The sequence below is a fragment of the Puma concolor genome, chromosome E1 (genome assembly GCF_028749965.1).
Source record: "Puma concolor isolate L17-30 chromosome E1, mPumCon1.1.hap2, whole genome shotgun sequence".
In the NCBI taxonomy this organism is placed as follows: domain Eukaryota; kingdom Metazoa; phylum Chordata; class Mammalia; order Carnivora; family Felidae; genus Puma; species Puma concolor.
The window spans coordinates 29,436,147-29,449,743 of record NC_141680.1 but is presented as its reverse complement, the minus strand read 5'-3'; the positions used below and the strand labels follow the sequence as shown (position 1 = coordinate 29,449,743).

Genomic DNA, 13,597 nt, shown 5'->3' with positions numbered 1-13,597 from the left:
AAAAAAAATTTTTTTTAATAAAAAAACAGAAAGGGGTGGGGGGACTAGGTGGCTCAGCCGGTTGAGCATCCAACTTCGGCTTAGGTCATGATCTCATGGTTCATGGGTTCGAGCCCCGCTTCAGGCTCTGTGTTGACAGCTCGGAGTCTGGAGCCTGCTTCAGATTCTGTGTCTCTATCTCTCTCTCTTTGCCCTTCTCCCGCTCACACTGTCTCTCTCTCAAAAATAAATAAACATTAAAAAAAAAAAAAAAAGAATCACATGCTTTATTGACTGAGCCAGCCAGTGCCCCTCTAATGATTTTCAACAAGGGTATCAACATCACTCAGTGATGAGATGAAAATCTTTTCAGCAAATGGTGCTAGGAAAGCTGATACATTTGGACCCTTACCTAATACCATATACAAAATTAATTAACAATAGATCAAAGACATTTATAAATGTAAGATCTAAAACTACAAAACTCTTACAAGAAAACATAGGGGAAAGCTTAACATCAGGTTCAGCAATGCTTTTTTTCTTTTCTGCAATGCTTTTTTGAAATATGACACCAAAGCACAGGCAACAAAAGAGAAAGAAAAAGATAAATTGGACTTGAGCAAAATTAAAAACTTTTACTGTCAAAGGATACCATCAACAAAGTGAAAAGGGAACCCACAGTTTAGGAAAAAATATTTGCAAATTATATTATGGGATCAGAGATTAATATCCAGAATACAGAGAACTCTTGAAACTCAAAACTAAAAAGCCAACCCAGGGTGCCTGGCTGGCTCAGCTGGTAAAGCATGCAACTCTTGATCTCAGGTTTTAAGTTTGAGCCCCACATTAGGTATAGAGATTACTTAAAAATAAAATCTTTAAAAAAACAACACCCCCCCCCCAAACAAAAACTCATTTCAAAAATGGGCAAAGGATCTGAACAGACATTTCTTTAATGAAATGAAAAAATATATAAATGGCTAATAAACACTTTTAAAAATGTTCAACATCACTAATAAATGTGAATCAAAAGCACAGTAAGACAACAAGATACCATTTCACACCCATTAATATGGCTATTATCAAAAACAAAACAAAAAACAGAAAACAGTAAATGATGGGGAAGATGTGAACAAACTAGAATGCTTGTGCACTGTTTATTAGGTAGGAATGTAAAATGGTGCAACCTCTATGGAAAACACTATGGCAGTTCCTCAAAAAATTAAAAAGCAAATTACCATATGATCCAGCAATTCTACTTTTGGGTATATATGTCCAGAAAAATAGAAAGCAGGGTCTTGAAGAGATGAACACCCATCCTCAGAGTTGCATTATTTGAAACAGCCAAAAAGTAGGTGTCAACCCCTGTCCATCAGAGGATGAATGGATAAATGAAATGTGGTATATATATATATATATATATATATATATATATATATATATATATATACATATACACAATCCAACATTTTTTTCCAGGCTTAAAAAGGAATGACATTCTGACACATGATATAATATAGATGAACCCTGAAGACATTATGTGAAAGTGAAATAAGCCAGACACAAAAAGACAAATACTGTATGAGTTCCACTTATATGAGATATCTAAAATAGTCAAGTTCATAGAAACAGGAAATGGAATGGTGGTTGCTAGGGGTTGGGTGGGTGATGGAAATGGGGAGTTATTATTTAATTGGTACAATGTTTCAGTTTTACTAGATGAAAAAAGTTCTGTGAATGGACAGTGGTGATGGTTGTACAACAGTATGAAAGGACTTAATGCTACTGAACTATACACTTAAAAATAGCTAAAATGGTAAATTTTATGTTATGTACATTTTTTTTTTAATTTTTTTTTCAACGTTTATTTATTTTTGGGACAGAGAGAGACAGAGCATGAACGGAGGAGGGGCAGAGAGAGAGGGAGACACAGAATCGGAAACAGGCTCCAGGCTCCGAGCCATCAGCCCAGAGCCTGACGCGGGGCTCGAACTCACGGACCGCGAGATCGTGACCTGGCTGAAGTCGGACGCTTAACCGACTGCGCCACCCAGGCGCCCCTATGTTATGTACATTTTACCACAGTAAAAAAGAAACAGGTATAAAAAAAAAGCATATAGGCTTAGAAAGTGAAAACACAGACAGATAACAGAAAACTCTTTCTTGACTTCACACCCCTTCCAGATACAACCTGATTCATTATGCAACTTCTTGAAGAAGCTGTGCAATAATGCTTCAGTTTCTCACTAGATCTACCCTGCTACACTCCTCAATGGGAATGGTTCTAAAAAGGGCCACCCACACTTCAACTTGACACCTCTCAATGGTATAACCACTCCCACTTCTTTTGCTTCTCAATTTCCTTTATTGGACACCCTTCATTATCATGTCTTTAAATGTTAAAGTGCCCCAGAGCCAAAATTTCTCTTTGCCATTTAAACTCCTTCCATACTTGATCTAATTCACTCCCTGACTTTAAACAATATCTGCCACTGTTGACGCCTAACTGTTTATATCCAGCTTTGACCTCATAAGCTTCATACTTATTTACCATCCATCTACCTACAAGACATTATACTAGGATAACCAATAGACATCTCAATCCTAACAAGTTTAGTTTTGTTTTTTTGGGTTTTTTTGAGAGAGAGACAGAGTACGTGTGGGAGGTAAGTGGGAGAGAGTGAGTAGGGGAGAGGTGTAGAGAGAGAGGGAGAAAGAGAGAGAAAACCCCAAGCAGACTCCATGTCCAGAGTGGAGTCCATTGTGTGGCTTGATATTATCACTATGAGATCAAGACCTGAGCCAAAATCAAGAGTCAGGCACTTAACCAACTGAGCCACCCAGGTACCCCATTAAACCTAGAATGTTTAAACAAGAATTCCAAATTTCCTGCCACCACCTCCCCCAACTCCTACACCAGCTTTTTCCTTATTTCCTAAATTAATGATAGCATCAGTCACTAAGTTGCTTAGGACAAAAACTTAAATATCATTCTTAGTTTTTTTTTCTTTCCCTACAAACTATCCAGCCTTTCCACACCAGGGTTGTGAGTGGAGAACAGAGTCTTCTTGGTCTAAAATATCCATTGTATGTAATGAACTAATTTCTCTCCTATGTATCTAGAATAGTAATAGTTATGTACCACCCTTCGGAGAATTAAGAAAGATAGGAACCCCAGTCAAGAAGGGCTGCTAGAAAATGAGCAAGTCCACTTCTCCACTGCAGTAACTCCAGAATAGATCACCATATTTCATATACACTCTCAACCCCTTTTAGACCTTTCTCCATACAACAAGCAAAGTAATCTTTGTAAAAGGTAAATCAGATCATAAATGCCACTGCCATCCCCCCACCACCTCGATTTTCATTCTCTAGAGACTTGCTTCTAAAATCAGAATAAAACTCCTATCTAGGTCTTACAAGGCCCTATCTGATCTAGATCCTGCCTACCTCTCTGACTTATCCCCTAGTATTCTCCCTTCTGCTTTGTTTATCATATTCAACCATACTGGTCTTCCTTCAAATATTCAAATATGCGGAGCAAATCCTGTATCAGTGAATCCGCATCTTCTGTTCTGTTTACCCTGAAAAATGGTTCCCACAGATCTTTGCATGGCTGCCACCTTCTCAACCTTTAGGTCTCAGTTCAAAAGCTGCCTCCTCAGAGACTTTCTCTTACTTCCCTAACCTAAGCAGCACACTCCTCATCTTCCTATCCCATTCCTGTTTCCTTCACAGCACTTTTTACTAACTGAAATTATCTTTACTTGTCTACACGTTTTAATGTCCGATTTCCACCACATGAATTTATGAATGTAAGATCCAAGAGGTTAAGTATTCCGTCTTGTTTGCTGTCCAGCACAGAATATTCAATCAAGAAATATTAGCTCTTGGGGCACCTGGGTGGCTCAGTTGGTTGAGCGTCTGACTTCAGCTCAGGTCACGATCTCACAGTCTGTGAGTTCGAGCCCCGCGTCGGGCTCTGTGCTGACAGCTCAGAGCCTGGAGCCTGCTTCTGATTCTGTGTCTCCCTCTCTCTCTGCCCCTCCCCCGCTCATGCTCTGTCTCTCTGTCAAAAATAAATGAACATTAAAAAAAAAAAAGAAATATTAGCTCTATATAGAAAATCTACAGTCAGTTCTGAATAGGAAAAAAGGCTATATGTATTTGTAGTCTTAAGTCATTATAAGAGAGGTGTTTAAATATTATTATTCTAAAAATAACCCATCCTCTAGCTTCCCAAATGACACACAGAGAAATGACACTAATAGGATCTTTTCCACTTACAGTTTCGTATGTAACAACCAGCAATTGATGACTTTGCCAAGAGCTCCATTCCCAAATCCTGTAATCTGCCAGAGTTTTCGGTTCCACATGCAGCCAGAGCTGCCTGGTCAGCAGAAAAAAGGCTTGCCTGCATGTCTCCGGAAGCAGCATTGCTGCCTTTGATTTCTGAAAGTGTATTCTTTACATCAGTTTTCATACATCGAACTTCAGCCATTTGAGTTTTGAGTCTTTTTAGCATCTTTAAATCAGAGGGAACTCGCCACATTGCCTGCTGCTTCCTTTGGTCTTTATCTTTTCGAGAATATGATGCTTTAGACAGAAAGTTGTAAGTCATGTTAATAGAGACTTCTATTAAATCGTTCTATCATACAGTCAATATATGCAAACTTGAAGTGTAAAAAGCTAAGGTGCTCTGGTGGAATCAACAATTAAAAGCATGCATTAAGTTCCATTAATGAAAATAAAGATAGATCCAAGTATCCTAATTTTATCCATACCTTCAAAGTTAGAGTCTGGATCACAATATAATCACTCAAATCAGAATAGTTACCTAATTCTAAAAGTTTTAAAAAGCTGCCTTATTGCCTGCCTGTGCTTTCTTCTTTATACTTCTCCATTTTTCTCAAATTTCCTATGCTGAGCTTTTATCATCTTCATAACTGACAAAAATGAAAAAAAAAAAAAGAACCCAAAAACCTAGAATCCAAATTAAGTAGTCAAATCTGCTATACATAGTATATAAAAAATATATATTCCATCTAAGTCTAAGAAGGTTTCCAGTGTAGTTACAGCTATTAAGTGCCATAGAACAACATAAAATACTTCCCCATCAGTCTTTGCAGCTTCTAAAGTAACAATGTTTTCTCTCTTCCCAGAGAAAGTAGTTGTTTTTCACCCATCCCACTCCTCAAATATTAAAATAGAGGTATAAGTAAGGAAACTACAGACTTTCTACTGCAGAAAGGAAAAAGATATCAATATTTTGAAAATCAAAGAATGTTATGACAGACTCAAAGCAAAAAGAAACCAAGCCTTACCCCCCACCTAAAAAAACAAAAATGGGGGACCAATAGCCACTAAATAAAAAAGAACAAGTCCTTTATTAGCAGGAATGACAGCTGAAACAGCCTGCCTTCTAGTATAGAAGATGAAGTGCTGTAGAAAGTAAGCACTGTAATGTGTTCGACAGCCAATCCCCCACCCACTTCTACCTTGCAGAAAGGACTCAGATTGTGTTCAGGTATCAGGCAGTAGGCAGCAATGTGCTCAGGGAGGTTAGATCCCTCCTTTGGCCCCAGGACATACAAGAGTCTAGAACTGGTTCATTCTTCTGACAGTGTTTAGGGTGGGTACATCACTCAGCCAGCCAAAAGTCTGGGGTGGAAGTGCTTCTGAGAAAGATTTTCTATCTTGATAGGGAGATTTTACTGTCTTTGTTTATTTAAGAAACATCCATAAAGAGCTTACTGAATGTCAGATATTTTAAGGAAATTAAGTCATTTAATCCTCTCATATCAATCCTCTGAGGTAACTAAATACTATTATTATCTCCATTTTATAAATGAGCTAAGTAAGGACAGATTTTAGAAATCTAGGATTTAGTCTCAAATCTACCATTTAGTTGCTGTAACTTTCTCTAAGTCCACCAACTTCTGAGTCCATTATTTACTTGTAAAATGAAGACAATAATATACACATAACAGGGCTGTCATGAGGCTCAGAAGACACAATGTTTGTGAAAGCACTCTGTGGTGTAATCCTCCATCCAACCCCTTTCCACCAGGATGTCAGAAATGTTTTCTAAAACCCAAATCAGTTATTATTTTCTATTGCTTTCCTGCTGACAATCATTCACGAAAGCACCAGCGTGGAACACGAGGCCCATTATCTGATTCTACCCTACCTCTCAGTGGTTTTATCTTCTACCTCTACCCCAAACATATTCCAATGTTTTGGTATTACCTGCAACTCTGTAATACATAGGCAATGCTATATCCCCTTATGCTTTTCACATGTTCTATTTCCGATGCTCCCTCTGTTAACTCAAGCCCATCAGATGAAATCTGAAATGTCTACTTCTTTAGGCACCTAAACCACCAATTGCCTCACTTCTTCCAAATCAATTCTGACCCAATTTTGTATAATACTTAAGAGTATACTTCTACTACAGCACTTTACACATTATAGTAAGAAAGACAAACATACAGACTGAAAAACCAAAGGGTAGAGATAACATCTTAGTGATCTTTGTATTCCAGGCTGAACAGCTTATGGCACAAGATATTCACAATTTTTATTTATTTATTTTTGAGAGAGCAAGCAAAGGAGGGGCAGAGAGGGGGACAGAGGATCCTGAGAGAGAGAGAGAGAGAGAGAGAGAGAGAGCGCACAGAGGAAGGGCAGAGAGAGAGAGAATCCCAAGAAGGCTCCACACTGTCAGCACAGAGCCCGTGACTTAGGGCTTGATCTCAAGAACCGTGAGATCATGACCTGAGTCAAAATCAAAAGTCAGACAATTAACCAAGTCAGCTTACCCAACTGAGCCACCCAAGAGCTCCACAAGATATTTCAAAATGTTTTCCTAAACAAAATCTAGTACCCCACATCTACATGGACTTAAATATGAAAATCTGTATTAACCCACATGGCCCAGTTTATTATTACTAGAAACTGACAAGAACTTTAAAAAGTAAAAATCCCAAATGGGAAAATATAAAAAAAAAAATTAAACAAACCTCCATCAGCTGATAATCAAACAACTACCAAGATTGTTTGAAATGCTAGGCACTGTGCTGGGCAGGACATACAACAGTGAACAAGACAAACCCTCAGTCTTTGCTCTCACAAAGCTCTCAGTCCAGCTGGAAAAATGAAAAATAATCTATTTCAGTACCATGTGATAACTGCCAAGACAGGAAAGTGTAATGGGATCTTATACCACAGGAACCTGACAATTTAAAGAAAGTTACTGCGCTGAAAATAAGAAGCTTTCCTGAATGTGCCAAGTTACAAGGTTAATTAGAATTGAGAATCTCATCTGTAACCATTCTTTCATATCATTCAGTTATGGCCTTCAAGATTGATAGTTCTTTAAAGCTTCTCCTCCAGATTTCAGCATCAATCAATGCTACCACCATTCTGCTCACCTAAGCTTTTTCAGAATCATTAGCACATTCCACTCAATTGCCAAGCCCTGTAATTGTAACTTCACAAGATTCCACATACTACCATTGCCATGCTACAAATAAAATCTTAATTATACAGAGAGTAGATTGATGTATTCCTTAGAAGTTAAGTAGAACTTTTATAATGTCAAAAGATTCTGAAGATCTCAGATCTACGTATTTTTGCGTATACAATGACTGAGAAAATATCCAGAAATGTATGAATTTGCCCTCTCATACTAGGAACCACTGAAATAAACTTCTACAATAATACCCTCATTAAGCTTCCATTTCTGATAGTTTTCTGGGCATTGCCAGCCTTCTAAAAAGCAGCTTGAATCAAACCACTCCTAAACTGCAACTGGCTTCTCAAAGCCCACTATGCATCATTCCTCAGACTAGGCATGCAACACCTTCCATGGAATAACCCTGTCTGACTTTCTATTTCTACTCACCACTACATGTACCATAAAATCTGGTTCAAATATATTATCTGTAATTCATACCCTGATTGATACCTCTTAAAATGCTTTTACAGTACAGTATGATGTTTTTAAGAACATGAACCTGCAGCGAGTCTGATACATAATAGGTTCACTCAATATGTACTGAAAGAATGAAAGGAAAATAAAGGAATACTAAGGACAACTTTATGCCAACAAATTTTTGATAACTTAGCTGTAATGGACCAATACCTTGAAAGACAATCTGCCAAAAACCGAAGAAGAAAGATAATCTGAAGAGGCCTACATCCACCTTCTATTATCTCCAAGAATATAAGTAGGGAATACTTCCAAGGAAGAGGGAATACTTCCAAACCCAATCTACGAGGCATTACTCTAATATCAAAATCAAAGACATTACAAGAAAACTACAGACCAGTATCTTTCATGAATAGAGACCAAAAAAAAACCTCATCAACAAAACATTAGCAAATTAAATCTTACAGTGTATATAAAAAGGATTATATACCACAATTAAGTGGGATTTATCCCAGATATGCTGGTTTGACATTCGAAAATCAAATAATGTAAAGCATCACATTGTATCAATAGATGCAGAAAAAGCATTTGACAAAATCCAATACCCATTGATGAATTTAAAAAAAAAAAACAAAAACAAAAAACAACTCTTTGGGCACTTGGGTTGCTCAGTCAGTTAAGTAACCAACTCTTGGTTTTGGCTCAGGTCATCTCACAGTTTCGACTTCAAGCTTCACATTGGGCTCTGTGCTGACAGCACGGAGCCTGCTTGGGATTCCCCCCTGCCCCTCCCCCACTCACGATGTCTCTGTCTCTCTCAAAAATAAATAAACTTTAAAAAAACAAACAGGGGTGCCTGGGTGGCTTAGTCAGTTGAGCATCTGACTTCAGCTCAGGTCATGATCTCGTGGTTCATGAGTTCGAGCCCTGAATCGGGCTCTGTCCTGACATCTCAGAGCCTGGAGCCTGCTTCAGATTCTATGTCTCCCCCTCTCTCTGCCCCTCCCCCACTCATGCTTGCTCGCGCTCTCTCTCTCTCAAAAATAAACATTAAAAAAAATTTTTTTTAAAGAAACAAAACTCCTAGTAAACCAGAATAGAGGAAAGTGTTCTCAATTTGATAAAGAATAGCTATGAAAAACCTATAGCTAACATCATACTTAATGGTGAAAACCTCAAAGCTTTCCCACCAAAATCAGGAACAAGGTAAGGATGTTCCCCTTCACCACTCCTTTTCACCACTTTACTGGAAGTCCTAGCTAATGCAGTAAGATGAAGGAAGGAAGGAAGGAAGGAAGGAAGGAAGGAAGGAAGGGGAAAGAAAGAGAGAGAGAGAAAGAAAGAAAAAGAAAGAAAGAAAATGAAAGGTACACAGATTAAGAAAGAAAGAATAAATCACTGGAATCTACTCCTAAAATCCTTGCTGCATTATATGCTAACTTGGATGTAAATTAAAAAATTAATTAATTTTTTAAAAAGAGAAGAAAATAAACAAAGAAATAACTGAATAAACAAAATAAACACTGAAACCGAAACAAGCATTTTAATTAAAAAGAAGGCTGGATCTATCTGCAATGTTAGCTTTTCATATTTTCTCATATAGGTTATCTTCAGTTAGTTTCCATGACTTCTATTTTCTTGGTTTCTTTCCTTTCCAAAGGTTCTTTAATCTGGTTCATCTTCCACACACTTAGTAAAAACAGATGTTCACCATAATCATCCCAGGCCCTCTTCCTGTTAAAATTTTCTTAAAACTCCCTCTTCTACAATCTAACTCATTTAGTTTTAATTATCCAGTATCACCTCTAGGCAAATAACTGCCTATATTCCGCTTCTTAATTTTTTAGGTATCTAATAGGCATCTCTATTTTGATACCCACTGGCATGTAGATATTTAAAGATTTGCTCTTCCTCTCTACTGTTCCCCCTTCCTCATCATCAGCATTTTGATCACCTGGATTGGAAACTCAGATCATTTCATTTATAGTATTAATTTTACATAGAAAACTTATTTTTGGATAACGAAGATCTTATTCTGTTAATAGTGTATATTCATTTTTCCATTGATGTTGAATGTTTTTCAAAAACATGATTTTACCTGTCTATAAAATACACACGGTTAAGCTATAATTTTTCAGACATAACTATATTGTTGGATATTTTCAAACAACTCTGACTGTTTTCTATTTCAGATATACTCCTAGAAGTGAAAATAAGCATTGAAGGATAGAGGTATTTTATTTATTTATGTATCATTGTATGTATTTATTTGGGGGGGGGCAGATGGAGGGAGGGAGGGAGGAAGAGAGAGAGAGAGACACAGAGAGAGAGAATCCCAAGCAGGCTGGTACTGTCAGTGTGGAGCGCGATGCGGGCTTAAACTCACAAACCATGAGATCATGACCTTAGTCATAATCAAGAGTCGGAAGCTTAACCAACTGAGCCATCCAGGAGTCCCAAAGGATAGAGGTATTTTAAACCTAGTACTAAAATTTCCTTCAAAAAAGTTACCTGCAGTTACCTGCAGTTTCCTGCAAAAAAGTTACCTACCTTCAAAAAAGTTACATCTACCTGCAGAATCATAACTTGTCTGTTCCACTAGGTCATTGCAAGTAACACTGGCTGTAATTTAAGCAAAACCCTTGTCAAGGTGTTTTCTTTTCTTTTTTTTTTTTAAAGCTATTTCTTTGATCACAAGAACTATATGTGATTTTTATTTTCTTTGCAATTTTCTGTATTTTCCAAATTTTCTACAATAAAAATATCACAGAAAAAAATGTAAAATTATATACAGTGTGATTAAGTTTTATAAAAATGCAAGTATAATACAAAATGTACTTGGATCATAGATAAAAGACAAGTATTTCATAACATAACTGGAGACAATCTTTCAAATTGAGGATCCAGACTTCCCAGAGTATACCTTAGAAAGAAAGAGGCCTAGGGGTGCCTGGGTGGTTCAGTCAGTTAAGCATTCAACTTCAGCTCAGGTCATGATCTCATGGTCCTGAGTTCAAGCCCTGCGTCGGGTTCTGTATTGACACCTCAGAGCTTCAGATTCTGTGTCTCCCTCTCTCTCTGCCCACACCCGTCTCTCAAAAATGAATACACGTTTAAAAAAAAAAAAAAAAAAAAAAAAAAAAAAAAGAGGCCTAAATAATCCAGTCTCTGAGTTCACCCTCCAACTAGAGCAGTTCTAGGTGTTTTCTACATCAAAGCTCTGCCTCACATTTTGAAAAATGAGTTCTGTTGTTTTAAAGAAGCATCAAAATCACTGTTCTAAATCACTGATATTTGATTTGTATACTACTACTGTTTAAAAAGGCAGGAAAAGGGGCGCCTGGGTGGCGCAGTCGGTTAAGCGTCCGACTTCAGCCAGGTCACGATCTCGCGGTCCGTGAGTTCGAGCCCCGTGTCAGGCTCTGGGCTGATGGCTCAGAGCCTGGAGCCTGTTTCCGATTCTGTGTCTCCCTCTCTCTCTGCCCCTCCCCCGTTCATGCTCTGTCTCTCTCTGTCCCAAAAATAAATAAACGTTGAAAAAAAAAATAAATAAAAAATAAAAAGGCAGGAAAATACTAAGTATATTTTAGAAAGCTAACAAAAATGGTTTTTAAAACATGGCATTTAAAGGTAAATCCTTAGCTGTTCAAAATAAGTAGGCCTGAGAGTTTCAAAACCTCCATGTTTGACAACACATCTAATATGTGTGGGTATACATCACATTACAGTAATACAGATGTAACTTCTCTTTAACAAATAACCTCTGCAAATAAAACACTGATGCTAGTTGGTATACGTTCTGAGGCAAATAAAACACTGATGCTAGTTGGTATGCATTTTTAGGCTACTGAACATCAAAGCACAAAACCATCTTTTTTATATTCAATTCAGACACAGTTCCACTTACAAGTTAGGGTATTATGGGGCACCTGAGTGGCTCAGTTGGTTAAACATCTGACTTCAGCTCAGGTCATGATCTCGCAGTTTGTGGATTCAAGACCTGAGGTGGGCTCTGTGCTAATAGCTTAGAGCCTGGAACCTGCTTCACATTCTGTGTCTACTCCTCTCTCTGCCCCTCCCATGCTCATGCTCTGTCTCTGTCTCTCAATAATAAATAAACGTTAAAAAAAAAAAAAGGTATTAATGAGTCCTGCAAAACTCTTATTAAGTCATTCACAAAGAGGACAACAGTACTTCATATAAATCAAACTGTCAATCATACACAATCTAAATGCCAGATCATATACAAATATTCTAATAGACATTTTGACATTATTGTGCAAAAACATCATGGAACAATAACAACCAAAAACTTAACCTGATTTATATTAATGTCCTTTTTTAAAAATTTTTTAATGTTTATTCATTTTTGAGAGAGAGGCATAGAGAGAGGGGGAGAGAGAGAGAGCAGGACACAGAATGTGAAGCAGGCTCCAGGCTCTGAGCTGTCAGCACAGAGCCCAACAAGGGGCTCAAACCAACAAACTGTGAGATCATGATCTGCGATGAAGTTGGACACCTAACCGACTGAGCCACCCAGGCGCCACTAAATGTCATTTTTTAAAAGAAGAAAAAATCCGGCCACTTGAACAAGGATATGATTGATTTTTAAAATGACTAATTTGTGATTAATTTGTATTCAATAAAATTTACTAATTTTGGCAAGTTTCCACAAATATATATAATCAAATAATTATTACCACTCCGTGATTTTTATTAACCCCCCCCCCTAGTTTTCTCATTTGTTATTTAAGCTGATCCCTTCTTTCTCCCTTCCTGGCCCCTCTGCAACCACTGATATGTTTTTTTCACCACAGTTTTACTTTTTCAGAATTTCATATAATGGGATCATATAATACAAAATTTTTTGTATCTCATTTTTTTCACTTAACTGATAATTCATTTATTCTTTTTAAATGTCATGTTTTATAATACATAATGAAAAATCAACTTGCTACAGAAACATACTGTGTTCCAACACTTAAATAACACACTTGGATTAAAATGAAGAGTTTGTTTGTAGAATCACAGAAAAAAGGGAAATTACTATTAATATTTTACCTGTGGGCTGCAAAAGTGAAGCAGGAGGGCGAGGCTGTAAGCTCCACAAATTTTCCATACTACTCCGGTCCTTAAGGTCCAACAAATGTATTAAGATTAATGGATCAATGTCTAATAAACTACTGGTAGCAGCAGAACATAAATGTGCTCTTCTTGACATTCTGCTACTGGCGCCCAGATAGCCATGGTTACTACCTGCAAAAGAAACAGAGATGAAGAAAATGCATGCTATAAATTTGCACGAATTTAATTATCATTAAAAGAAAAAGTAAATTGGTTAGTGTGGTTTGAATACTTGTCTATGGACCTGTCTTTTAGGAGTTGGTGTAAGAACATGGTGAGAAGCATAAAGGAGAAACCAGATTGCCAGAGAGGTATACAGAAGCACAGTGACTAAGCACTGGCCTTATTACTATCCAGAATTCTGGAGGAACCCTCAACCCCATCCTTAGGCCTAGAAATAAAAAGGTGATAACATATATAATATACACAATAAGGGAGATAAGGGTGAGGAAAAGGAGAATATATCCCATAACCCAATGGTCTTCAAAGAAAGACAAATCCCCACAGTATCACAGATCCCAAGAAACTAGACACCAAAACAGTACTCTTCTTGAGGAGTTT

General features: G+C 37.3%; 1 protein-coding gene across 8 annotated transcripts in view; it reads right to left on the bottom strand.

Moving 5' to 3' along the window:
- TRIM37 (tripartite motif containing 37) overlaps nucleotides 1-13,597 on the bottom strand; it is a 146,663-nt gene that overhangs the window by 41,896 nt on the left and 91,170 nt on the right. For 6 of the 8 annotated variants that reach the window (XM_086686827.1, XM_086686825.1, XM_086686824.1 and 3 more), the window contains exons 18-19: nucleotides 12,974-13,168; nucleotides 4,267-4,575 (exon numbers count right to left, since the gene is read on the bottom strand). In XM_086686827.1, the coding sequence (XP_086542953.1) occupies nucleotides 4,267-4,575; nucleotides 12,974-13,168 (504 nt within the window). The remainder of the gene's footprint in view (nucleotides 1-4,266; nucleotides 4,576-12,973; nucleotides 13,169-13,597) is intronic. The other 2 variants (XM_086686829.1, XM_086686830.1) reach the window with 1 other exon arrangement.